Genomic DNA, 26,002 nt, shown 5'->3' with positions numbered 1-26,002 from the left:
TAATTTGGTCGTCACCACCTTAGTCTTGGGCCACAGGGTCAACAGGGGAGCCGTCATGTTGGACCAAGACTGCCAGGAAACGCAGTCTTCAGCATTTTGCCCATCATCCATCCATCCCTGCCTACACACTAGTCAGTCCAAGCCATATGGCTTCCTTCGTTGCCCTGTTGCTATCGGTCGGAGACCATGCAGGCCACGCTACCGTCTCTTAGTTTTGACCGTCCCATAGCTGAGAGCTCCCGTGCCATCGTGGGGTCGTCATCAGGGGTGTCCTACAAGGCCGTATTGGTACAGTCAGGCTTTCCCCGCCGAACCGTGCTGGAACATAGAGTGTATGGTGGAGAGTCGACAAGAGTCAGGTCAGAGCACTCACAGACCCGCGCACTGGCGGAGAATGAACGGCTCGGTCCAGGCTGAATGGATGATGAGAACTCTTTGCTCCCCTGGGGCGCCCTGTCCCGCCCATACTGTTGGGTCTTGCACAGTTTGTGTCATGTTTCAACGGTAGACTGTGTAGTCTGAGTTTATATGGCGACGGACCGCTCGCTTCGTGCGCCTTTTGAGCCGTTCACCCCAACTTCGTCAACCAGTCTCTAAAAGCAGCCATGACGACCGACCAACACGCCTTTTACCATTTGTAATTGAGACTCACGTATTAAAGGTTCTCGATACCACAAGCCGTTGCGAACGCTCCTCGAGAGCCGCGGCTACCACCGATCGGAAGGATGCGGTTCTCACATCTCCAACCATTACTGGCGGTGGCTCCGATGGTCGCCAGCCAAGCACAAGTCCCGGATCTTTTCAGTTTTGTTGACAGGATACCACAATGTGGCGTACGTTCAAGACCCCTCTTCTCTCATCGTGGCGATTCAGTATTTGACCAACTTTGACTGATACTGTCTGCTTTTAGCTGAGCTGCATCCTGGAGCAAGTGCCTTTATCGGCATGTGACAGTCTCACAAACTCTACGTGCATCTGTACCGACGTTGATCTGCGCAAGGCAACAGAAAAATGCGTGACGGAGAGGTGTACAAACGCCTTGGAAGGCATAGGTGTGTTTCCGACAATCGAGGCCGTCAGGAGATAAGTCGAATGACCGACTGACAGAACAAAAGAGGTCGCAAGGGTGGAAGCAGAGGCATGTCAGCGCCCAGATCGCTCCCGCAAGCCGGATCTTTTGGTACCGCTCATCATCGAGATTCCTGCGTGGTTTTCCGTCTGGCTGCGACTCTACTCGCGTTACCGCACCGTCCACCGATTCGAGGCAGACGATTGGATCATGCTGGTCTGCGTTGTATGTCAGCGCGAATTCTGGCCGGAGAATTGATGGACTGACATTGCGTAGATCATGAACACACCCTTTCTCATATTGGGACATTACAGTGTGTAGTTTCGGGGCGTTTGTTGAGGCACAAAGAAAGCTGACGCTTGCATTCTAGTTGGCATATCATGCTTTGGCGTTGACATATGGACTGTTGATGCCGACGACTTGACGCAGTGTCTCAAAGTAGGTTCTCTTCCATGGCCCGGTGACCGAAAAGAGCGCGACTGATGAATGATATCAGCTCTTCTACATCGACGAAAGCTTCTACGTCATTTGCTTGTCACTCGCCAAGTTGTCGATACTCTGCTTCTTCCTGCGCATCTTCCCGAACCGTGTATTTCGGATCATTACGTATTCGGTCATGATATTTATCGGCATGTCGACGACAGTCTTTGTGTTCCTGCAGATCTTCCAGTGCTCTCCCATCGAGTACAACTGGCTAGGGTGGAAGGGTACATTCGGCTCGTTCCGCTGCCTGAACGTCAATACGCTCGTATACACGGCAGCAGGCTTCAGTATTGCCCAGGACGTCATCATCCTCGTGCTGCCTCTTCCGCTGCTCTTCGGCCTCAACATGTCGTGGCGCTCCAAGATGGGCATCATGGTCATGTTCAGCCTAGGGATCTTCATCCTGATTACCTCCTGCATTCGCCTGCAGTACATTGTGCATTTTGCGCGGTCCACGAACCCGACCTGGGATTACACGGATACACTGATTTGGACGGGTCTCGAGGTCTCTGTGTCGATGCTTGTGACGTCGCTGCCGGCCATTCGTATGCTCGTGAACCGCGTCATTCCGGATGTGCTCGGCACCATCACGAGCAAGTACGGATTCTCATTCAACAGCAAGAAGCAGGTGTCTGGTGACTCGACAGATCTGCGTTCTGGGAAATACAGCGATGCAACGTACAGCAACTCGGTGTCGGGGCCATCAAGTCGCCTAGCTGTCCCCGAGTCCCGTTTCAAGCTCTTCAGGGTGGGCGGCAAAGGGCAGGTGAACGAGAGCGAGCTCGAACTGGGAGACAAGCTGCAGGGGGACGTCCAGACCGAGATTGGCGCAACTCCTTCCTCGTGGAGGGACGATGTGGCTGACCAGGACCGACACAGTTCGATGGAGTCGGGGATTCATGTGCACACAACGACGACGGTGGATTCGGAATCAGGTTATGTCCCACGGGGACGGAGACCTTCTCAAATGTGATGAAGTCGGCGTACAGTCGACACGGCATTCAGTGGTCATCATGCCGTTGGCAAGAACATGGTTTGGCGTTTGGTGCTGAAGGGCGGCGGGTCTTGGGTTTTCGTTTGTATGGCTGGGCGCCGACAGGAATGATCCGCTTCTTGAGATACCACCTGACATTAGATATCGCTGGCGAGACCGTAGAAATAATGCATCTCATGGCGTAGGTATTCATTCGTATGGTGCCGCTCTACGTGCATATTTTCAGTGGGAATCGCGATGAATAGTGTTTGACGGGCCAGAGGATGATGGCCCTGCAGGGGAAGGGCTCTTGAAGCCATATGGTCGATGTTAGGTTGTTCCAACAAGGTTTGGTTTGCTCGGTGACGAGGTTGCTTTGGTGTCTTGCTTTAGGGTCAAGGTCCAAGGCACCACAGCACAGCAGTACAGAAAGGCCCAGGCACCCGAACCAGGAGCACATTAAGGCAAGTGGCAGGGCCCGACACAGGGGGAAGGAGGTTCCTGGGGTGATTACCTAACACACACTGCACTGCGTCGCATCGTATCACGACATTGACACGCTTTTTGATGGGAACTTCGACCGAGCCGCAAATTGTGCATGAATCACACATCGCCGACAGCTTCACCCGCCGCCACGTGTCCCATTGTCATCTCGCCACCAATACGTCATGGCTGCCCCAGATCTGAGCCCGGATGAGGTCGCACGCAACCGCATCACCTCACACATGAACCGCGCCCACTCGCGCGAGCTCTCCCACTACCTCCGCCACTACGCCAACCTGTCCTCGCGCGCCGCCTCCACGCCCTGGCTCAAGGACATCTCCCTCGACGCCATGACCATCGCTGCCGGCGGTCTCGGCGGCCGCGAGTTCGTCATCCCCTTCTCTCCGCCGCTCGCATCCCTCGCCGACGCCCGCAGCCGCGTCATCGCCATGGACGCCGACGCCCGCAAGGCCCTCGGCATCCGCGACGTCTACGTCACGGCCTATGAACCCCCGCGCGGCTTCGACATTGTCGTCTTCGCCGCCGTCGCCGTCTACTTCCTCAGCTACACCACCCTCGCCTTCGTCATGCCCGGCACCCCCTTCTGGAGGGTCCTCCAGGCCGTCTTTCCCGGCGGGCCGCGCTCCTACCGCTGGCTCGTCAAGGCCATCTTCTGGCCCGTCCTCGGCATCCACCTCGGTGAGGTGTGGTGGATGCACCGCTCGAGACTCGTGCCCCACGGCGTCGACGCCGGGAGCCTGCTCTGGTGGCAGTGGATCGGCACGACCTTCTTCGAGGGCGCGTGTGCCTTTATGCGCCTCGACAATGTCGTCGCCGAGAAGCGAAAGGAAAAGGCTGCGGCGAGTCACTAAAGGGGGAAGCGGCATGGACTCAAAAGCAGCAGCATGAATTTCTTTCTACATCTCGCGTCATGCTGTTGCACGCTGTGTAGAACGACCAAGCAGTTGGCAGCTACGTCGCAGCAAGGCATTCATTCCTCTTTTCGCCCAACAGGCAGGAGGCATATTTGACATCACAAGTCACATTCAATGCATAGAAGATGGGAGTTTGGCGAACCCTTTCCATATTGTCTCATCTAGTCATACTGCTCATGAATCATCCATTCGTTCAGTCATTCAATCATCCCGTCATTCGTCGGATACGCTCAACGCCAACCCTGGGGGTTATGCAATCCACCTCTCTACTCACTTCTCAAGTGAGGTCCAAATGCTCGCCATCGTACTGTAACAGAGAGCCGAAGAATGCAGTCCTCGCTCGCTCGCCTTGCTTTCTCAAAGACACAATACACGGAGGACAGGTGTCAACTCCCAAGCATGCCCACCAAACGCCTCGCTCTAACACAAAAAGAAAATGTCATTTCTCTTCCTGCCACCCAACAAGCTGGAGGGCTCTTAGGTAGTGGCTGCATTATTGACAATGTTGCCAAGGTACTTCTTGAAGGCGGCCGGGAGAGGGTGATCGCACGAGATATGCTGTTCCTCATAGCGAGGGACAGTGAGGAGTTTCGCGACATGCATCGGCAACCAGTTACTGTGGCTTGGTTCGGTCGCATACACAATGCAGTCGACCAGAGCCGTAACAAAGCGGCTGACCTTGTCTACAAGGTCATGACAAGCCTTGCGCTCCTCAACGAGCTTTTCGCAACGCGAGGGACGCTCGACATAGGAGCGAGGACCACCCACGATCCTGAGACAGTCAGGCCTGAAGTTGAGACCATGCATGGCTAGGTCGAGGGCTTCAATTTCCATGTCTGTGATGGGAACCCAGCTCTCAACATTCTTCGTCGGCATGCGTGCTTGGACACACTGCGCGAGAGCCAGGCGGCGCGCCACGAGTTCGGGCGCCTCATTCGCGCTTTGGGGCACAATGGCAGTGAGTGCCTTCCACAGCTTCTCAATGACGCTGCGGCCCTCGTCGTAGATGCGCTGATGGTTGCGCTGCACAGTATTGTTCGTGCGTCCGTCTGAGGGCTTGGCCGCGCTGGGGTCAAACTTGTTGCACGGCATGCCTGCCGTGTGGCAACGGACGCACGAGTATGTGTTCTCTTGACGGTGGCAGGCCTTTCTAGACTTCCTGCACATCTCGCACGACTGGCTGCCAATCTTGGTTCTTCGCTTTTTGGCAGGCTGCTCGGTCCCAGGGCTCGTGCTTTCGCTGAGCACCGCGGGTGAAGTAGACACCGGGGTTTGCTCGGGCACGCTATCACTTACCACAGCGGATAGGCCGGGAAGGCTGCTCGAGAAGGTCGGAGAGAGCGGACTAGGAGCCGGCATGGCCGCGCCGGCGTTGGCGGTACCAGTATCAGGTTCACCGCCCGACTCGCCAAAGAGGTTCTCAAAGTCGTCCTCATCGAAGAGGCTCTCAAATTCGCCCCCACCGAAGAGGCTCTCAAATTCGCCCTCACCGAAGAGGCTCTCAAGCATGGCCACGGGGTCGACGTCTTGGCCTGGATTTTGGCCCGGGGTTTCAACCACCGGACCAGCAACTGTCACCGGAGTAGCAACCGTCGCAGAAGCGACCGGATTGTCAACCAGCCCTTCTGAGAGCACAGCTGGAATAGGTTGGCTTTCCCCATCGTTTTGAATACCAGCCTGACACCTGCGCCTGTAGGGTCTGCTGCGGCTCGTCTTGTTCGCCCGCCGAGACTCTTGACGTTGTGTCTGCACAGCTGCAACGAATTCGGCCCTGCGCCGCTGGTACGAATGGTCTTGGGCCTGGTTGTTCGTTGGGCCAAAGGGGAATGAAAGACCCTGTGCAGGGACATGCCAGTAGCTTGGCTGAGGTGCCATATTGCCCTGGGGTATCATTGTGTTGCCTTGAGGCACCATGTTACCCTGGGACATAATAGTGTCCTGGAGCACCATGTTACCCTGGGACAAAATAGTGTCTTGAAGCACCATGCTGCCTTGGGGCATTGTTATGTTATCTTGGGGCAACATGTTCCCATAGGGTATTGGCATGTTACCTTGGGCTATCATGTTGTCATAGGACATCGTCATGTTGCCCTGTGGTGCCATGTTGTTATAGGACATGGCCATGCTGCCTTGGGACATGATTGGCCCTAAGCTATAGGCCTGAGATGGCGTAGAGGCAAATCCTGCATTAAGATGCGGGTTCATGCCCAGTGGGGTTATATTGCCCTCTGGTGTGTAAGCGTTGGGATTGAATCCCCCCAGCGACGTGTTCCACCCTGCTGAATGACCAAGGCCGGTCAACTGCGTATTAGCGCCAGCCTGGTCCCGGTACTGATTGCTGTTCATCTTGAGTCTACTGTCTCGTTATTAGTATGCAGTGCCAATTAGGTATGAAATGACTCTTTACCTTGGATTTGATGTCTTGGGATGAATGTCTTGGAGTTGATGTCTTTGACTTGAAGCGACGGTGTATGTAATTGAATAGGCGCTGGCTTCTCCAGGGCAAGCTACCAGGGGTGGTATGTAGAATGTGTGTTAAGAAGAAGCTCGAGGGCTTGTTATGTTTGAAGGCTTCGTAAAAGGGAGTATCTGCGTTCGCTTTTCGATGTGTACTGCCAGAAGACTGGATCGTGACTGACTGTAGCTGACAATGTGCTCAATGTGTACACGTAGAGGGAATGGAGATATTCGTAGGAGTGCCGGGGGACACCAAGGCGGCCGCCCTTTAAGTATCCTGAGCAGAGCCATAAAGGTTGAGCATCAAGTTGGGATGCCATTGAGTGAAAAAGTCATATTGGATGAAGATCTGATTGTTCTGGTCCCATGATAATGTTGATGGGACAGGTGGCGGTCCAGCCATGTCCATGGGAAAAAGTCATTCTGGCGCATGCAGCGTCCAAATGGTAGCTGAGGAGAGTTATCAAGGGAGCATGGCGCGGGCAGCTGTTTACGAAATTATGGTATGGACGCAAGACTTTCCAATGGCCATGGGAGGGGGGGGAAAGAACTATCGTCATGGCCGGGACTGCCTGCCCGCAGAGGTCGGGGTGGGACTCGTCGAGAAGCCTTCTCCGACCAAGCACAACGAGAAAGGGATCAAATCAGCAGAAAAACACAAATAACATTTGTAGACCTTGGTCCATGGCAGTCTGCCCTATCTCCGACTATGGACGGTGGGACTATGAAGGATGCTGGGTCACTGGAGAGACATTGCCAGCTGCTTTCACGCGGGCAAAGGAAGGCGCTGGGCCGACCATTGAAGCCAAAACGACCTTCATGACGGAATCTGGACTCCCACAGGGTGTACCAGAAAGCCATGCCATCAAATGGGCTGCAATGACTGAGACTGCACCGTACGTTGATGGCATCCGCCAAGAACACAGGACGCCTACACCGACCATAGGGCTGAAGGCCCCTCTCGTAGGGCTGAAAGCATGTTCTGTCGGGCACTGGGCCCGCCCCAATTGGCTGTGATGGACATCAGTGGATACACTGTGCTTTGGGTTCTCCCTCCCCTCGTCTCTGTTCAAACGTCGTGTAAGTCAGCGGTGCCCCTAGGTACCTTAGTAAGGCACGTACAGCGTCTTCATTTCTGCATCTCTCATGCCTCATGTTCATGAATCAAATGTATGGGCGAGTATCATGGCAAAAGCCTATTATTTTGGAGCACGCATCATTATAGGTACTTCGACAAAGTCTGACATGTTCCAAGCCTCGGCCCACAGCTCTCGCTCGACTCCGTGCCTGGAATAAGGCATACCCTTGTTGGTCGTCGTGCGCCATAGACATATGTCCCGACGGCCATCTAGCCTGTTGGAGGGGGGTGTCTGGGATCGGGCGTGTCGTCGTTGTTAGACCTACACCCTCCTACATGACAATAACCTTTGCGAACGAAACTGTAGCTAACGAAAGCTTTCAATCTTTGTATGGTGGAGACTCTGGGGTCCCGGTAACTTTGGAGAGACCCCAATATTGACTTTCTCACCTCCATCCTCAAGGTGGGCACTACGTGGAACATAGCCAAAATGCATCGTAAACTACCTTACCTTAATCCAACCCTGACGACATGACAAGGCTGGCCTCCCGGCATTTCATTGTTCTATGGTCCTCGGGTGCGCTCTAGGTTCATTGCTATGACCCAGCTGTGCCTCCGCAGCCGGGTTGGCTGGACGTCATTGAAACACAGACAGGTGAGAGTTTTTACCCAGAGACATGTCAGCCTTGAAATCTGAGCTACATCTTTGCCTTGCCAACCCGCGCAAGTTGGGGAAGCGACACGACGAAGAAAAGATTCGTATTCCTTGCAGTTCAAATGGAGGCGAGGGATGGATGTTGACAGCTGGCAGCAACTGTCGCGCAAACAGGAGCTGTACGCGCCGGGGCCCCTCACCCTGCCGAGGGCCGATGGTATGCGTCGCCTGACCTTCCGTTCGCAACCCATCCCCAAGCCCCTCGTCCTTCATCCTCACAATCTCGCAGTCCATTGCACGAGTCCTGGATCAATACAGTCACCAAAATGTCTTTCGTTCGGCCTGCTATCTGCAGGGCTTGTCAACAGGCAAAGTTTCGTCCGTTTCGACCAATTCGAGGCTTCGCTACAGCGCACGGCAGTCAACCACCGCCGACTCCACCGCAGCCGCCGCCATCAGACACCTTCGTCAAGCTAGTCGAGGTCGGACCCCGCGATGGCCTCCAGAATGAGAAAAAGGCCATCCCGTTGGCGACCAAGATTGAATTGATCGAGAGGCTGGCCAAGACGGGCCTGACCACCATCGAGGCCGGCTCGTTTGTGTCGCCGAAATGGGTTCCCCAAGTACGTCGTCTCTGGAGCTGGTGATGAGGGGTAGCACGTTGCTGACGAGATGGGTCCAGATGGCCAATTCGAGCGAAATCATGGAGCACATTCTCACAAAAGCCATCTCTTCGCCCTCTCCACTACTTTACTCCTTCCTGGCGCCCAACGCCAAGGGTCTTCAGAACGCCACAGACCTGCTCGAGAAACACCCCGATGCTTTCTCCTCCCTGCTCCGGCCACCCATCGACGTCTCGTCCAAGCCAGGCGTGGAGATTGCCGTGTTCGCGGCCGCTACCGAGTCGTTCTCTAAGAAGAACCTCAACTGCGACATCGCCACCTCGCTCGAACGTTTCCGCGAGGTCATCCAGAAGGCTAAGGCCAGCGGTGTGCGTGTACGGGCCTATATCTCCGTCGTCCTGGGCTGTCCCTTTGAGGGCTACGATGTAGACCCTCACAAGGTCGCAGAGATTGCAACGGACCTGCTCGAATCCGGTGCCGACGAGATCTCGCTCGGCGATACGACGGGCATGGGCACCGCGCCGAGGACCAAGGCCCTGCTCGACTGCATGCGGTCTGCGGGCATCCGTAACGAGGATCTGGCGATGCACTTTCACGACACGTACGGCCAGGCGCTGGTGAACACGGCCGTCTCGCTGGAGCATGGCATCAGAACCTTCGACAGCAGCATTGGAGGACTTGGTGGGTGTCCCTACAGCCCTGGTGCGACGGGCAACGTGGCCACGGAGAACATGGTGTACTTCTTGAGCACGCTCGGCATGGAGACCGGTGTCGATCTGGATGCCGTGTCGGATATTGGGGCTTGGATCACGGGCGAGCTGGGCAAGTCAAATGAGAGCACGGTGGGCAAGGCGGTGCTTGGAGCGCGCTCCAGGGCGTAGATGGCCGAAGGAGACTTGATTTTTCATAAAAAAAAAGATGGCAATTAAATCTGAACTTAATTCCGTTGCGGTGTCCAATTTGCAATGCCACGAAAAGGAACCCTCGACCTTGACTTGCACCTCAACAGTCATGTGATGTCACTGACAGCTCCACACGGCGCTATCTTATCGCGGTCCAAAAAGCTGGCTAAGCTTACCGACCTGGGCGGGCAGCTGCCTCCTTGCTGCTGAGGCACCATTGCGCAGCCGGCGCGGCTCCACCGCCCAGACAGCCAGTGGAGCGGAGGGCCCAGTGCAAGCTCCAACTCCAACCTCTCCTCCAGCTGCATTGCTGCATCGCCTTGCTTCTCAAGCCGAACCAGGTCCCCGTCCCTCATCGCCGACCGCACCCTTCCCGCCCTCCCGCCTCGCCTCGCATCCCCTTCCAAAAACCCCTTCTAAGGGCGCTGGTCAGCAACACAACCGCCCACCATGTCGGACCCGCGAGACTCGTCCTCCTACTCCATCCTGCCCCGAATTCGCTACAACACTGTCGGTGGCGTCAACGGCCCCTTGGTCATCCTCGAGAATGTCCGTTCCACAACCCTCCGACACTCGTTCCCAGCATGCAGAGTCTGACATTCGAGCAGGTCAAATACCCCAAGTACAACGAGATTGTGAACATCACCCTTCCCGATGGCACGCAGCGATCTGGCCAGGTTCTCGAGGCTCGAGGTATTTACCCAAGAATGCCATCCGCACGATTGCCATGCTGACATGAAGCCCTAGGTGACCGAGCCGTTGTTCAGGTGCGCAAGCATCAACGAGTTTATGCCTCATCTGGTACATTGACTGACAGCTGGACAGGTTTTCGAGGGTACCACCGGCATTGACGTGAAGAAGGTATGGCGGCCCCTCCAACGAATACCAGGAGCCACCCCCACTAAACAATGCGCAGACAAAAGTCGAGTTCACCGGCCAGAGCTTGAAGCTCGGAGTGTCCGAGGACATGTTGGGCCGTGTCTTCGATGGTTCCGGTCGCGCAATTGACAAGGGCCCCAAGGTCCTCGCCGAGGAGTACCTCGACATCAACGGCAGTCCCATTAACCCCTTCTCCCGAGTATGTCATCGCAAGCTGCCCCCATTGTAGAAGGAACGCCATGCTGATTTCCTCAGGAATACCCCGAAGAGATGATCTCGACCGGTATCTCTGCCATCGACACGATGAACTCGATTGCGCGTGGCCAGAAGATTCCTATCTTCTCCTCCGCCGGTCTGCCTCACAACGAAATCGCTGCGCAGATTTGCCGACAGGCTAGTCTGGTCCAGCAACAGGGTGTCACCAACAAGGGCGTGCATGATGGTCACGAGGAGAACTTCTCCATCGTTTTCGGTGCCATGGGTGTCAACCTTGAGACAGCCCGTTTCTTCACTCGCGATTTCGAGGAGAACGGCAGTCTGGAGCGTGTCACACTCTTCCTCAACCTCGCCAACGACCCTACGTATGTCAAGTTCCGCTGTGCACGCGCGAGCATGACGCTAACAAGCAAACAGCATCGAGCGTATCATTACCCCTCGTCTCGCCCTCACCACCGCCGAATACTACGCCTACCAGCTCGAGAAGCACGTTCTGGTCATTCTTACGGATCTGTCCGCCTACTGCGACGCTCTTCGTGAGGTCTCCGCCGCCCGTGAAGAGGTGCCCGGTCGTCGTGGTTTCCCGGGTTACATGTACACGGATTTGTCGACCATTTACGAGCGAGCTGGTCGTGTCTCGGGCCGCAACGGTTCCATCACCCAGATCCCCATTCTGACCATGCCCAACGAGGACATTACCCACCCCATTCCCGATCTGACTGGCTACATCACGGAGGGCCAGATTTTCGTCGACCGACCCATGTACAACCGTGGTATCTACCCGCCCATCAACGTTCTTCCCTCGCTCTCTCGTCTCATGAAGTCTGCCATTGGCGAGGGCATGACCCGCAAGGATCACGGCGATGTTTCCAACCAGCTGTACGCCAAGTACGCTATTGGTCGTGACGCCGCGGCCATGAAGGCTGTCGTCGGTGAGGAGGCTCTGTCCAACGAGGACAAGCTGTCGCTCGAGTTCCTGGAGAAGTTTGAGCGCCAGTTCATTGCCCAGGGACCCTACGAGGCACGCACCATTTTCGAGTCGCTCGACCTCGCGTGGAGCCTGCTCCGCATCTACCCCAAGGACCTGCTCAACCGTATCCCCGCCAAGATTCTCAACGAGTTTTACCAAAGGGCGGCGAAGGAGGCCAAGGACAAGCAGAAGCAGCGTGACCAGGTGCAGCAGAACGAGGAGAACCTCATCGACGCATGAGAGCGCTGATAAGTCTTGGTGAGGCTGAGTCGGGTTTCATGGGGGCAATGCCAGCGGGCGTGTGTGCAGTTGGTAATGGGGGCTCAGAGACATGCCCGCCTGTGTGTATCCGTAAGGGAGGCGATGGACGTTCAGACCTATGTTTGCATTGAATATTACAGTACCGCACATTGACCAGAAATGCGGCGAGTGTTTCTATTGTGACTGTAGGCATGCCTCTCAGGCGTGTTCGTTACTGAGAAACTTGCGTTGAAGCGCGACAGGCAATCTCAATTTCTTCATTTGCGAGTTTCTGAGAGGATTTTCGTCTCGTAAATGTAGTGTCCTTCTGGTCCAGCCGGAGCAAACCTAAAAGATCTTGGAACCCGATATTGGAGATGGAGGTGGAATTGATTGGTTGCTCGTCGTTCCTCGTTGAGTTTCAGTCTCTTGAGAATGTCTTCGAGGTCGCCTCACTACAAATCCCTTTTGTACGCATAAAATCGATGATGATGTCGTTTAGTAGGCATAATCTACCCACTTGAGCATTTTCCAGATGGAGTCGAGAATGAAATGGTGATAGTCTGACAGAGGCAATTCGATTTCAAAGGGCGTCACGTGCTACAGCTCACCCAAGGTGCCACCTCTTCAGGAGAGCTCAGCCTCAACCAACCACGACGCCGGACGACGTCACGCACTAAGGCATACGCATCCCCCAGCTTCACCCCACCACCAACCCACGAGACCACCCCCCATCCGAGAGATACCGCGCCCCTCCCCCGACGTGCTCCTCGTCAGATCCAAGGGCTGCTCATCCTGCACCAAACCCGCGCATACCGAGATCAGCACCGACCCGGCCATGTCTATCATTCAGCAACACACCTCAGCGTCGCTCGGCGACCAATGGCGCACCATCAACATCGACGCCCTCGAGGAGGACTCGCCCTACAACTTTGACACCTCGACGCTGCACCCCCCGCAACCCGAGGTCAGCGAGGCAGAGGTCCGAGGACTCGCGGGCCAGGTCCGCCAGCTCCTTCGCGGCGGCGACCCCGAGGGCGCACTGCGCGGCTGCCTTGAGTTCCCCGTTTACAACGGCCCCGACGCCGCCAAGGTATGCTGGCTCCCCTATTCGTCAACGAACCAAAACAAGCACTTCCCCAGCCGGTTTTTTATTTTATTTTGAGAGGCTGTGGGCTTGTGATGTCGCGGCCGTCAAGTGCTAACGGGAGACGCAGGACGCCCACCTCCAGACCATCACCGAAGTCCTCCAGTCCATCAAGGCGTCTGAGATGACCCCGCTCCTCAAGAGCATCTACGGCTCGCCCGGCGGCGCCGAGCTCCTCGACGTGCTGATGAAGTACATCTACAAGGGCATGGGCGCCGCGGCGCCGCCGGTCAGGTCGGCGGGCAGCAGCGCCGTGACGCCACAGGCGACGGGGTTCAGCCAGATTGGCGGCGGGCGGCCCGGCGCCGCGAACGAGAGCGTCGGTGCCGCCATGAGCGTGCTGCTGAGCTGGCATGAGAAGGTCGTTGATGTGGCGGGACTCGGCAGCATTGGCAGGACCATGACGGATTGGAGGCGGGTGTAGAAAGGAGGCGAGACGAAAATGAAGCTTAGCCGTTGTGTTTGTAGGGGAAGGCAACGATGAATGAATGATTGCAAGCTTAGACTATTGATTTGTATTCAAACGTGGTATTCTTGCTTCGCTTCTTTGAGCGAATGTGCTTTGGTGTGTTCATGCCGACCCTGTTGTCCATCCCCTGACCCTGACCATGTCCTCTATATGTACACTTTTGCCTATTTTACATGACATGCAACCCCGAACCAATGTGTGCGACTGCCTATTCCGTGGATAAGATATCCTTGAGGTTGACCTCACCGCTGCCCCGCGGTAACGGCTTGGACTGATTATCACCCTCGTGCCATCCAATCATGAAGATGATGCGGAACGTCGCAGGGATGCTGCCGTCCTCATTGCCATGGAGTTCTCTGTAGATGGCCTCGTTCGCCAGCAATACATCCCTCCCGATGGGCCCCATCTCGCGGCCGAGCACGGCATTCGACTCGCCCATGGCCTGTAAATCCTGCATCAAGGCAAACGTGTCCGGGTAATCGACAATGATGTCCTCGACATCGACGGTGAGCAGCTTGAAGCCGGTCCGCTGCAGCAGACCACCCATATCTTTGACGTCGGCGAGTGGGCTCACGTGCGGCGAGATGCCGCCCCTGCGGTCCTGGTCCGCGAGCTGCAGACTCGTACGAAGCTCGTAAAGGCTATCACCGCCGAGCATGGCGCACATGAAGGGGGCGTCTGGCTTGAGAACGTTGTTGATCTGGGTGAGGACGCCGGGCAGGTCGTTGATCCAATGCAAACTCATGGAGCTCAAGACGAGGTCAAAGGTGCCGGGGGCATAGGGAAGAAACTCCTCATTGTCGAGAACATCGCGGGTGATGGTGATGTCCTTATTGAAGGGGAGGTCGGCATCGCGGTGGAGGAGAGTGCTGGAGGATTCGGCGGCAACCAGCTCCTCGATGCGCGTCGCGAGAGGCGGACTGATGGGGAGGGCTGGATCGGGATCGGGATTCTCTGCCGTCAAGGCGCGTGCAATGTTGCATGAATTGGCGCCGAGGTCGAGGACCTTGGGAAAAGAGCGATTGATATCCTGGTTGAGGAGTCAGCCTATACCTCGATGGAGGCGTCGTATCTGTGTGTTTGTGGCGGGGCAGACCGTACCAGTAGGCGCTCGCAAAGTCGCCTGGCCACCTCGTCCTTGAGGTAGTCAGACTCCCGGCTGGCTTCAGCGTCAGCGGCGGCACGCTCCTTTTGCAGCCATTTCGTGTGGCGGTTGAAGACCTGGAAAGTTGGTGATCCGCCGGCTTGGAATGCGTAGAAGCGGCGAGGTGCAGCGCGGACGGCAAGCTTGGTGGAAGCTCGGAGCCAAGTCGATGAAGCTTGCCCGAGGGGGCGCAGGGATCGCAATGTCTGATGCATAATGTAGGGAAAACGGGCGCGCTTCGCCCTCACATGCCGGAGATGGGTATGGTCGCCTACTCGTCCGTCGTCAGGGTTGGAGGTGGGTGCGACGGAGAGATTGAAGAGAGTGCGAGCTTCGAGTTCGCCAAAGTCGATGATGGCACCCACACCTCAGAGCAGCTACAGTTTGGATTCCAGGGTGGAGACATGCACAGACCATGTACCGTTGCCGCTGTCTTTCATCTCGACTTGGTGTACCTCACAGCAGTGTCTGGGCGGATCTTGCATGTTATAGAGAGATCATCCCAGCTTCAGGCCACCGGAAAGAAGTCGGTGGAACGCGCATGCGGTTTATCTAAGTCCTGAGAAGGACATGGCGTGTTGCTGCTATCGAACGATACATTCAGTGAGCGATGTACTTCAAGACTTGGCTCGGGATCAATATCGCCTCCCCAAAACAACCACACGCCGTGGCAAGTGGAGTTCGATGGGTGCCCATCATTAGTAACCCCCTAAGATACCCTAGGCCACGCCCCCTAAAGCCCCGGTCTGAGCCCCTCTCCAGCGTCTGCACTGTAGAATGAGCACGAGCACCAACGCCAGGACCCCTGGTCGCTAACGAGGAGAGACGGAGTATCTATCCATCCTCTCGATTCTAGACGTGGTCGCCTTGGACAGGGGCACATCGTAACACCAACTTTTGGGCCCTCAACCACGTCTCTCGCCGTGATCGACAGCCATCTCGCTCCTGGCGCGCACTTCTGCAACATTAATCCCGTCGCTAGCCACCCTGCCGACCAATCCTCCAAAACCCCGAGCTCCGAACGACACGACCTGACCGCCAGTCGACCATCTCCCAAAGCCCCCCACCACCACCACCACACTGAACCAAAGTGCGACAGCCGGTTCGGCCGGGCATACATCACCTGTGCCGGTTCACGGCTGACGACCTCGCGATTCCCAAGCTCTGCGCATATGGAGTAAGGGATACGATCGAAGCAGAGCTCTACTCTGACCACGACGGTTGACGGCGGCGCCAACATCCGTACCAACCAACAGACCAACGCGAGATTCCTGTAGCTGCCACAACCCCCCGCCCCTTTCCATCCACAAAATGTCGGCCGTAACGGGTGGCTTCCTCGGCCGGTCGAGTAGTAATACGGCCAACATGCGAGGCCTCGTCCAGTTCATTGCCGACTTGCGAAATGCTCGAGCGAGAGATCTCGAAGAAAAGAGAATCAACAAGGAACTGGCCAACATTCGTCAAAAGTTCAAAGGTGCGCACAATGTGACGCCATCACCTGGCTGAAGGGAAATGCTGGACGTCAAATACTAAGGGTACATCAGATGGCAGTTTGAGCGGCTACCACAAGAAGAAATATGTTTGCAAGGTACGGGTCGATTACGACATGCCGTCCAGCCCAACACTTGATCGAGACTAACAACTCTTGTCAGCTGCTCTACATCTACATCCTCGGATGGAACGTCGATTTCGGCCACCTCGAGGCCGTGAACCTCATTTCAGCAACCAAGTATTCTGAAAAGCAGATTGGTTATCTCGCCATGACCCTCTTCCTCCATGAGAAGCACGAGCTGCTTCATCTCGTTGTCAACAGTATCCGGAAGGATTTACTGGAGAACAATGAACTCTTCAACTGTCTCGCTTTACACGCCATTGCGAACGTGGGTAGCAAGGAGATGGGTGAAGCCTTGAGCAGCGAGGTCCACAGGCTCCTGATCGCTCCGTATGTCTCATTGGAAACCAATAACGCAGGATTGTGATACTGACGCCTGGGCAGTACATCCAAGACCTTCGTGAAGAAGAAGGCAGCTCTGACTCTGCTGCGCCTGTACCGCAAGCACCCCGAGATTATCCAGCCCCAATGGGCTGAGCGCATCATATCGCTCATGGACGATCCCGATCTGGGCGTGGCCTTATCAGTCACATCCCTCGTTATGGCCCTAGCACAGGACAACCTCGAACAGTACCAGGGTGCTTACGCCCGAGCCGCGATCAAACTCAAGCGCGTCGTTATCGACGGCGAGTTCACACCCGACTACCTCTACTACAAAGTGCCTTGCCCCTGGATCCAGGTCAAGCTACTCCGCCTCCTGCAATATTTCCCTCCGTCCGGTAAGCACTCGAAGCCAAGCCCCTATGCCATGGTGGTGGGTCAGCGTGCTAACAAAGAGCAGAGGATACCCATATCCGCGACATGATTCGAGAATCTATTCAAAAGATTCTTAACCTCGCCCTTGAACAGACCAAGAACGTTCAGCAGAATAACGCGCAAAATGCCGTGCTGTTCGAGGCCATTGATCTCGTCATCCACTTGGACACGGAGACTGCCCTTATGAAGCAGATTTCCTCCAGGCTGGGACGTTTCCTCACTTCACGGGAAACCAATGTTCGCTACCTTGGTCTCGAAGCCATGACGCATCTTGCCGCGCGGGGCGAGAACCTGGAGCCTATCAAGCAGCACCAAGATGTCATCGTGGGGTCCCTCAAAGATCGGGACATCAGTGTCAGGAGGAAAGGCCTTGACCTTCTCTACAGCATGTGCGACACGTCCAACGCCCAGGTCATTGTTGGCGAGCTGCTGCATTTTCTGCAAAACGCCGACTTTGCTATTCGCGAAGAGATGGTGCTGAAGATTGCTATTCTGACGGAAAAGTACGCTACCGACGTTCAGTGGTACGTTGACATCTCGCTGCGACTGATCGCCATGGCCGGCGACCACGTCAGCGACGAGGTCTGGCAGCGCGTGATTCAGATTGTGACCAACAACGAGGAGTTGCAGGTCTACGCGGCCCAGCACTCACTTCAGTACGTCAAGCAGGACCACTGCCACGAGACGCTCGTCAAGATTGGTGCGTACATCCTGGGCGAGTTTGGTCACTTGATCGCCGACCAGCCCAAGTGTAGCCCGATTGAGCAGTTCCTGGCATTGCAGGGCAAAATTTCGGCATGCTCATCGCCTACTCGAGCCATGATTCTGTCCTGCTTTGTTAAATTCGTGAACCTCTTCCCAGAAATCAAGCCCCAGCTCCTCAACGCATTCCGCATCTTCAGTCACACGCTGGACTCGGAGCTGCAGCAGCGAGCTTGCGAATACCTGGCCCTGGCCAACATGCCCACGGACGATCTTCTGCGCACCGTTCTGGACGAGATGCCGCCGTTCCCCGAGCGCCAGTCGGCACTCCTGTCGAGACTGCATCAGAAGCACGCCAACACAAGTGATAAGAGGACTTGGGTTGTGGGTGGTAAGCATGCAAATGCAGATGCGTCAGAGCTGGCCATGGCGAAGAACGCGGCCCTCAAGAGAACCTTCAGCTCCAACGGCGCTCTCAACGGGCACGCCAATGGGGCCAACGGCAAGTCCAGCGCGAGCGACTTGGCAGGCCTCGACATGAACAACATTGGACCTGCCGAGCCCAAGACGAAGCCGCTGAACCTGGCCAGCGCGGCCCATCTGTCGCCCGGCTGGCAGCAGGGCTTCAATAAGCTGCTGCTGCGGTCTGAAGGTGTGCTCTTCGAGGACGGCCAGATCCAGGTCGGCGTCCGGTCGGAGTACAGGGGTCAAATGGCTTGTCTGATTCTCTACTTCTCCAACAACACGCCAGCGACGATCAACTCATTCACGACGACGCTGGATCTGGACGAGAGCGAGAAGGGGAAGCTGACGTGGGATATCAAGGGCATGCCGGACAGCTCGATCGCGCAGGGCGCCCAGTCCCAGCAGGTCATCATGTTTGAGTCCAAGCGGGTTTTCGAGAAGAGCCCGACGATTCGCATCAGTTACCTCGCTGGCGCCCTGCAGGCGCTGACGCTGAAGCTGCCGGTGGCGGCGCACAAGTTTATGGACCCCGCGGACCTGTCGGCGGAAGACTTCTTCAAGCGGTGGAAGCAGATTGGCGGCGGCGCGCGGGAGGCGCAGCAGGTCGTCGGCCTGAACGCGGCAAGCAAGTACGCAGGCAAGGAGATGAACCACACGTTCGTCAAGAAGACGGTCGAAGGGTTCCGATGGCGGGTGCTCGAGGGCGTGGATCCCAATTCTAAGAACTTTGTGGGCGCCAGCGTGCTGCACACGTCGGAGGGGGGCAAGTTTGGCTGTCTCATGCGCCTCGAACCCAACTACGTTACACAGGTATGTTCCAGATACAGCCCGCAATGGTACTCGTGTAGAACGATGAGCTAACGTGTCTCCATCAGATGCTACGCCTCACGATTCGGGCGACGGACGAGACGGTGCCATCAACGTTGATGAGGCTCATGGAGGAGCGCTTGGCAGTTGGTATGAACATGGGCCTCGACAAGCCGTCACCACCGAGCCGGGATCAGATCTCGGACGCCTTTTCGAACGTCATGGTGGCGTAAATACCCTGGCGCGCGAATGTACGTCGGCGGGCGCATTTGTGATTCATCTACTGTGGTTGGTTTTTCTGAGCATGCTACAGCAAAAACGGCGTACGGGAAGGGGGGTTGGAGGGAGCATGGAGGATACCAGTCATTCCCGCTGATCCAATTCGAGTTGGGTTGAAGCTGTTGTTATCACCAAATTTTCAAGAATCCAAGACTTGTCTTTGATTGTACAGAACTTCGGTTGCCACCTTATTCCAAATATGCCCCCTTCCCCTTTCCCCCTTTTTGGCGCTTCTCCCTGATGATGATGATGATGAACAGTTCAGCGACTAGACTGAGACTTGAGCCTCGCTCTTGGGGCCCCTCTCGCCGAAGATGGTGCTGCCGATCCTAACTTCATCGCTGCCCATGGCGACGGCGCCCTCAAAGTCATTGCTCATGCCCATGCTCAGCTCGAGCTCTCGTTCGAGTCCGAGTTCCTTCCGCACGAGATCCCTCTGCTCCTTGAGAGCGAGGAAGTCTTCATTCTCCGTCTCGGCCGTCGTCGCCTTGCTCCGCGCAATGGCACCAATGGTCATGAGGCCGAGCAGGTTCAGCGCCGGGCACTCGTCTTCGATGGCGCGGCAGAGAGCGACCGTCTCGTCGCCGGGCGCGGCGCCAGACTTGGCCTCCTCGCCGGACGTGTTGACCTGGACGTGGACGTTGAGCTTGTCGACGTCCTCCCCATGGGCCAGGAGGTCGGCGCGCGCATTGTTCAGCAGCCTCGCCTTCTTCAGCGAGTCGACGCTCGAGACGCAGAACAGATTGGGGATGTGGGCGAGCTTCTTGGCGTGGCCCGACTGCAGGCCGCCGATGAAGTGCCAGCGCAGCGTGCTGGGCAGGAGGTCGACCTTTTGAATGAGCTCCTGGGCGTAGTTTTCGCCAAAGTGCACGACCGAGGCGTCGCGGTGCAGGGCGAGTATGTCGTTGGCGGGCTTGAGCTTGGAGACGGCCACGAGCCGGACAGGGCGGCCCTTGGCTGCGGATGTGAGGCGGGCTGTGACGGCTTCGAGCTGAGTCGTGAGAGCCTTGGCTCTCGCGGGATCAACCTTCATCTCGGGCTGGTCTGGCATGTCCTGACGGGGATGTTGTCGTCGTTCCGGGGGTATTTATTTGCCTGTGTCTGGGGTATGCTTGTTGGTATATGGCGTGACTATGCTGCTGTGACTATGAAAAGGCACGTTATGTGTCATACGCCGTCCCCATGCGGTGGTGGTGGTGGTGGTGGTGTAAAAAGAGCTTGTCATTGAAGCTTGACTTTCTTCCCTTTCCCGTGCCTATGGGCCGCCGTACAGGTCGAGTGAGCCACCACAGCCACACCTTGAACCCGTTTCGGCCAGGCACATCATGCAGGTCCTCGCGCTGAGATGCGCTGCGTCACAGGGTGACGTGACACCTGACGACGCGCTACCGACACGCTGGAGCTGCCCCCTGTAGTAGCCCCCTGGAACCCCCTGAAGGGCCCCCTGGGAAAAGGCTCGCCTCAGGCTTTCCTTTGTTGCCTCGACACCTGCATGTTGATGGTCGATAGCTCAAACCTTCAACCCTCCTCCAGACACCCCCACCATACAACATTCTTCGCTGCAACGACTTCAATTCCCTTTCAATTGCGCCATATCTTGGATCGACATTTATTCCTACCACCGCTCCACAGTGCCTCGATTCCCAATGACCGCCCCTGGTTGAGAACAACGCTGAACGGCCTGTCGCAAGCATCTCCCGGTCGACTCCTCCGAATTCACCTTGTCCATCGCCTCGCCTTGCGCCTTGCGCCTTTCGCCAGTATGCCCAAGCAATACACCTTTCTCGGACGCTCCCTACCCCGCCTCAGCGCCCGTCGCCTTTCCTTCCTCCTCGTCTGCTTCTCCATCTTTGCCGTTCTGTCCCTCCTCATCAGCCTGCCGAACGCCCTGTCGCCCGATTCGCAGCTCACCAGATACACCGAGCACATCCCAAAGATTCCCACGATCAAGAATCCATTCGCCCAGAGCGTCCTCAACCCCTTCAAGCAACCCTCCCACCCGCCGCCGCGCCAGAAGAACGATACCTACGATGAGAGCTCCTGGTGGGCCGACTGGAAGTGGCTCTCCGTGCCCTTCTCCTCCTCCTTGACCCTCGACGAAGACCGCTCGCTGCTGCCTCCCTTGAAAGAGCGGCCCCCTATTTACTGCTACTACGATGCGACCATCAAGAAGGATGATGCCGTCAAGGACGCCGAGAGCGATCTGTTGCTCACCTGGAGGAGGGCATGGTGGGCGCAGGGTTTCAGGCCCGTCATCCTGAGCGCTGCCGAGGCCATGCAGAACCCTCTGTTCCCCGACGTCCAGCGCGCCACCTTGGACCCCGCCTTCAGGGCAGACTTGATGCGCTGGCTGGCCTGGGAGAACATGGGCGGCGGCCTGCTGACATACTACACAACGCTGCCCATGGGCTCGCGCGAGGACCCTCTGCTGGCCTCGTTTCGCCGCGCCGAGTACCCCAAGCTGACGCGCTGGGAGAAGCTCGGCAGCGGGCTGCTCGCCGGGCCGCAGACCGAGGTGGCCGCCGCCATCAAGGAGATCCTGGCCAGTGACAAGGCCGCCGAGGCCAAGGACCTGCTTGCTATTGTGTCCAAGAACACCTTCATCATCGACAAGAAGCCTGCAGCCATCGCGTGGTACGACGCCAACACCGTTGAGGGCAAGTTCGCCAAGGTCGCCACGGCCATTGTGGAGGATCCGGCCAAGGGGCTCAGGAGCCTCAACCATCTCATCAACAGCCACCTCCACACGACGTGGCAGAACACGTTCACAAGCGGCATTGCCGTCCTCAAACCCCTGCCCCACCACTCTACCTACATGGTCACCGACGCCTGGGACCTCGCCGAGGACCTCTCCCAGTGCTCTCCCTCGCCCATGGTGGCCTCCTGTCCGCCGAACAACCCAAACTGCTCGCCCTGCGTCTCGACGACGCCCATGCACATCGGCACCCCGGCCCGCTACCGCAACTCCTCGACCCTCTACACGATCGGCACCGTGCCCCACCCCTACACAACGGCCGTCATGACCCAGATGAGCACATCGATCACCGTCCGCTGGATCCGCCGCGAGTCGCCCCGCGACCCCTGGCTCGCCGCGGCCACCATTGAGCTCCTCGGCGCCGCCGTGGGCGGTTCCCCGCGCGTCCTCTACTTCAAGGAAGCTGTCGGCGCCGACGCCTCGACGGCCTCGTCGCTCTGGCTGACGGCCGAGAAGCCCCTGACGTCGGCCCTCCGCGACGAGCTCGACTGGCACTTCGGCTTCGTCGTCCCCCAGGGCATCGACAGGGGCCAGTCCGAGACGCCCGTGCCGGGCCCCGAGCGCCGGCCGAAGCAGGAGCACGACCCCGCCGACGGACGCGTCGCGACCGAGGCCGAGCTCGAGGCCGAGCCGCCGCTGCTGGCGCGCGCCGTGGCGGCCCAGCACGAGGAGGACGACGACAAGATTGTCACGGTGCGCGGCGCCCTCGAGGCGTGGAACCTTGCCGACACGGAGGCGTGGCGGTTCGCGCGAGCCTTCTTCGCGCGGCGCGTCGCGGAGAGGAGGGGCTGGGAGGCCGAGGAAAGCAAGTATGCCGAGGGGGCCGGGACGGAGAAGGGTCGGCGGCGCGGGTGGGGTGGGCGGTGGATTGATGATGCGAAGAAGGACGACGACGACGACGACGAGATTCGGGAGGTGAGGCGGAAGAAGAAGCTGGAGGAGGGCAAGGAGCCGCGGGACTGAGATGTATTTTGGAGCAAGATTTCTTCTTTTTCGGTCCTGCGCATGGGACTTGTATTTCTTTTTTTCTTTTTTCTTCTTTGGTCTTGTTTGGATGGACGATGGGTTGGATTGGGGTTGGTGCACGGAGTTTCGGGTGATTGTCTTCATTTTCTTCGTTTTCTTCGAACTGGACACAACCAAGGCCATGATTGCAGAACTTTTTTTTTTTTCACAACAGCAAAATGCAGCACTTTAGGACACAGATGTTGAATCTACGGACAGGAAGCACGGGAGCTCCTCCCTATATCCTACCCCCTCCTCCTTATCGAACCAGTGTTGTACAACCGGCCGGTTACCCCGCGAACAGAAAACTCACGTCGTCCCCTTTCCCTCCTCCCCTCCACTCTCCCTGTACTACGTCCCCCTCTTCAAACGACAATCGTATCCCCGCCCATCTCACCGGCCAATTCCCTTGACGACGCGCCGCGGCGCCCGGCAATGGAAGGAAAGTCTGCGTCTCCGTTGACAGACTTGACGCCCTTGACGCCGTCGCGCGAGCCGTGCGCCTCGGTGTAAGCGCGCAGCGCCGCGCGCGCCGCCTCGACGCCCCGCTCGGCCTGCGACACGGCCTCCTGCAGGGCGCGGGCCGTGGGATCCTCCACACCACTGCCGTTGCGGCCGTTGCGGCCGCGGCGCTCGTCGAGGAGCTCGCGGATGTGACCGTTGAGCCAGAGGCCGTCGAGCTGGGCGTCGGTCATGTCGCGGGCACCGCTGATGGTGCCGCGGCAGGTGGGGGCGCCGCAGAAGCAGTCGAAGGGCTGAGCCATGGACCACTCGGTGGAGGGGTAGAAGAACTGGAGAGGCGCCCCAAAGGAGTCTCAAGTCAGCAAAAATAGCGAATCCACCAGCTAGGAGGGGGAGGATGGCAAAAAACGCACGGTCAGCTCGTCGCCGGGCTGAAGGCCTTTCGGGCCGACGAGAATGTTATAGTTGCCCGTGTCGAAAATCTACCGAGGTTCGCCATTGCGTTAGTGGGGCGCACGACAGACGCAGGTTCAGTTTGGCGCAGAGGAAGAGCGGCAACGCTGGGTCCATCGCCGGCTGCACCGGAGGAGGGGACAGGATGACTGACCAGCGAGGGGTCGCACGAATGGTTGATGTACAGCATGTCGCTGTTGAGATCGAGGTGCTTGTTCTTGCCACATTGAACGGTCGCGTAGGTGGGCTTGTCGGCGAGGGTGCAAGGCGGGAAAGTCATCTTGGAGAAGACGGCAAAGGGCGGCAGGGCGACCTTGGAGAGGCTCTTGGTGAGGAACTCGGTCTCGCTGGCCTTGACGACCTCTTGCACGTCGGGGTGCGACGGCTGAGTCCAGTGCGGCGTGAGGGGTGCCATTGCGTTGGTCGAGGCGGCTGCTTGGTGATGCTGGGGATGATCTGCGTTTTGTCAGTCATGTATCATCGGCAGTTTTTCCCGTTCATGTGCGACAAGCATACTGGTGGTGTTGGTGGTGGTGCTTGAGTAATGGCTGTCAATTGGTTGCACGATAAAACCGATAGAGGCGTCCTGACAATGTGTGTGTCGAGAGGGACAAGAGAAGCTTCCTACCAAAGGTCTAACATAAAAGAACTCAAATCTGTCCATCTACCCGTCTCTCGGTTAGCCATCGGCACACGCCATTACGATGAGCCTAGGTAAAAAACATCAACCAGCCGCTTGGCCCTGACCACGCTGGGTGGCCCGCGCAAGCCGCGCCCACGTCCTGGGTAGCCAGCTTGCCACTCCCGCTGCTCCCATGTGATGGCGTTGCGGGGTTGCGCCCGCCCGCGACGACTGCGGAATCGCGGGGTAGTGGGAAAAAAAGAACGCGTCCGGCCGGCTGTGAGGCAGAACCGTGTCCGTCTTGTCCGTCTTCAGGGCGGGCCGTGGCCTATGGAGAGCCCCCGATGCGTCGTAGCCGGACCGACGGCGTCCTCTGGGCGCCCCAGTAGCGGCACCTGATCCCACTCGAGTGCAGCCTAGCTGCATGTCATGCTGCAGGTGCCGCAGGGACGGAGGGGAGGGGAGCGCATGGATGACGACGGGGCCTTAGAAGCAGTGAACCACCTGCCTGGTGTCCCCGATTGTTCTGCTCCCCCTTGCCGCCCTCGAACCTCCTTGCCATTCTTCCCATGTTTGTTCATGTTTCTCGTCTTGTCTCTCGCCTGTTGTGTCCTCTCTGTTGTCTGCTAGCTTCCGCCCTCCGTTGGTCGACGCATTGCGGAAACACCTGGCGTGAGAACTGACAGTCGATCGGGTGACTACTTGTATCCGGTAACGCAGGTTGCTGCGCGATTGGCTCCAGGGCCTTGTCGACCAGATATGCGCGGAATAATCTGAAATGATGACCAACAAGACATCGGCGAAGCACAGTGGGCTGTCTCAACGCCAGGCCCCATCAATGCCCTCGATCAATCAAGCCGTCGCAGCCTGCGCACATGCCGCATATGGCCCAAAGAAGTAACAGCAGGAGAGGAGAATCCCGGACCAGAACCCAGCCGTGTGTGACATTGGGGACTGTGCGTGAGTGATAGTCTGTCCGCTTTGTCGAAGCTGACATGTTGAGCAGCCTGTCAGTCCTGTCAGATAAAAGCCATGTCTTAAAAATGCCTCCATCGACGTACGTGACCGGCGCTTGTTCTCACCCGTCCGCAAGCTATGAAATATGGTGATCAGCCAGCCAGTCATCCCTCGCGCTCGCCGGTACGCCCGCCACCGCATTCGATAGCCGCCGCCGCATGGTTTGTGCGCTTTGGCGAGTGTGACACTGCGGGAGCTAGGACAGGCGAGACAAGACCAGAAGCGTGCCGAGATATGCCGCAGGCAAACTAGAACGCCACATCAGATCAGGAGCCGTGCGCACAGCGAACTGCCTGACAAGGAACTCGATACGAATCCCACGATGGCCAGGGCCAAGCTCTTTG

General features: G+C 57.4%; 11 protein-coding genes across 11 annotated transcripts; 7 read left to right on the top strand and 4 right to left on the bottom strand.

Moving 5' to 3' along the window:
- Positions 1-725: 725 nt before the first annotated feature.
- Positions 726-2,525, top strand: D7B24_007825 (uncharacterized protein; the record flags this gene model as incomplete). Its single annotated transcript, XM_028641929.1, has 4 exons — positions 726-833; positions 911-1,052; positions 1,116-1,294; positions 1,566-2,525. The coding sequence occupies 4 exons, from the start codon at positions 726-728 to the stop codon at positions 2,523-2,525; spliced, it is 1,389 nt and encodes a 462-aa protein (XP_028494204.1).
- A 668-nt stretch (positions 2,526-3,193) lies between these two features.
- Positions 3,194-3,880, top strand: D7B24_007824 (uncharacterized protein; the record flags this gene model as incomplete). The annotated part of the gene is made up of 1 exon (XM_028641928.1): positions 3,194-3,880. The coding sequence occupies one exon, from the start codon at positions 3,194-3,196 to the stop codon at positions 3,878-3,880; it is 687 nt and encodes a 228-aa protein (XP_028494203.1).
- A 540-nt stretch (positions 3,881-4,420) lies between these two features.
- Positions 4,421-6,082, bottom strand: D7B24_007823 (uncharacterized protein; the record flags this gene model as incomplete). The annotated part of the gene is made up of 2 exons (XM_028641927.1): positions 4,421-5,934; positions 5,995-6,082. 2 exons carry the CDS (start codon positions 6,080-6,082, stop codon positions 4,421-4,423), a joined length of 1,602 nt encoding a protein of 533 aa, XP_028494202.1.
- Positions 6,083-8,459: 2,377 nt separating this feature from the next.
- Positions 8,460-9,637, top strand: D7B24_007822 (uncharacterized protein; the record flags this gene model as incomplete). Its single annotated transcript, XM_028641926.1, has 2 exons — positions 8,460-8,756; positions 8,816-9,637. 2 exons carry the CDS (start codon positions 8,460-8,462, stop codon positions 9,635-9,637), a joined length of 1,119 nt encoding a protein of 372 aa, XP_028494201.1.
- A 471-nt stretch (positions 9,638-10,108) lies between these two features.
- VMA2 (Vacuolar ATP synthase subunit B) lies at positions 10,109-11,963 on the top strand (the record flags this gene model as incomplete). The annotated part of the gene is made up of 7 exons (XM_028641925.1): positions 10,109-10,207; positions 10,267-10,351; positions 10,406-10,425; positions 10,484-10,519; positions 10,575-10,736; positions 10,793-11,118; positions 11,171-11,963. 7 exons carry the CDS (start codon positions 10,109-10,111, stop codon positions 11,961-11,963), a joined length of 1,521 nt encoding a protein of 506 aa, XP_028494200.1.
- Positions 11,964-12,801: 838 nt separating this feature from the next.
- On the top strand, positions 12,802-13,534 carry D7B24_007820 (uncharacterized protein; the record flags this gene model as incomplete). The annotated part of the gene is made up of 2 exons (XM_028641924.1): positions 12,802-13,056; positions 13,181-13,534. The coding sequence occupies 2 exons, from the start codon at positions 12,802-12,804 to the stop codon at positions 13,532-13,534; spliced, it is 609 nt and encodes a 202-aa protein (XP_028494199.1).
- A 253-nt stretch (positions 13,535-13,787) lies between these two features.
- Positions 13,788-15,163, bottom strand: D7B24_007819 (uncharacterized protein; the record flags this gene model as incomplete). The annotated part of the gene is made up of 3 exons (XM_028641923.1): positions 13,788-14,609; positions 14,681-15,090; positions 15,145-15,163. The coding sequence occupies 3 exons, from the start codon at positions 15,161-15,163 to the stop codon at positions 13,788-13,790; spliced, it is 1,251 nt and encodes a 416-aa protein (XP_028494198.1).
- Positions 15,164-16,034: 871 nt separating this feature from the next.
- On the top strand, positions 16,035-19,298 carry D7B24_007818 (uncharacterized protein; the record flags this gene model as incomplete). Its single annotated transcript, XM_028641922.1, has 6 exons — positions 16,035-16,197; positions 16,268-16,311; positions 16,376-16,665; positions 16,720-17,054; positions 17,117-19,068; positions 19,134-19,298. 6 exons carry the CDS (start codon positions 16,035-16,037, stop codon positions 19,296-19,298), a joined length of 2,949 nt encoding a protein of 982 aa, XP_028494197.1.
- A 314-nt stretch (positions 19,299-19,612) lies between these two features.
- On the bottom strand, positions 19,613-20,395 carry D7B24_007817 (uncharacterized protein; the record flags this gene model as incomplete). Its single annotated transcript, XM_028641921.1, has 1 exon — positions 19,613-20,395. The coding sequence occupies one exon, from the start codon at positions 20,393-20,395 to the stop codon at positions 19,613-19,615; it is 783 nt and encodes a 260-aa protein (XP_028494196.1).
- Positions 20,396-21,106: 711 nt separating this feature from the next.
- Positions 21,107-23,062, top strand: D7B24_007816 (uncharacterized protein; the record flags this gene model as incomplete). The annotated part of the gene is made up of 1 exon (XM_028641920.1): positions 21,107-23,062. The coding sequence occupies one exon, from the start codon at positions 21,107-21,109 to the stop codon at positions 23,060-23,062; it is 1,956 nt and encodes a 651-aa protein (XP_028494195.1).
- Positions 23,063-23,469: 407 nt separating this feature from the next.
- On the bottom strand, positions 23,470-24,836 carry D7B24_007815 (uncharacterized protein; the record flags this gene model as incomplete). Its single annotated transcript, XM_028641919.1, has 4 exons — positions 23,470-23,895; positions 23,980-24,005; positions 24,053-24,464; positions 24,822-24,836. The coding sequence occupies 4 exons, from the start codon at positions 24,834-24,836 to the stop codon at positions 23,470-23,472; spliced, it is 879 nt and encodes a 292-aa protein (XP_028494194.1).
- Positions 24,837-26,002: the final 1,166 nt, after the last annotated feature.

This window comes from Verticillium nonalfalfae (genome assembly GCF_003724135.2).
Source record: "Verticillium nonalfalfae strain VnAa140/NRRL 66861 chromosome Unknown scaffold_65, whole genome shotgun sequence".
NCBI classification, from domain to species: Eukaryota; Fungi; Ascomycota; class Sordariomycetes; order Glomerellales; family Plectosphaerellaceae; genus Verticillium; species Verticillium nonalfalfae.
The sequence above is the reverse complement of the archived record's forward strand: the minus strand, read 5'-3'. Positions and strand labels throughout refer to the sequence as shown.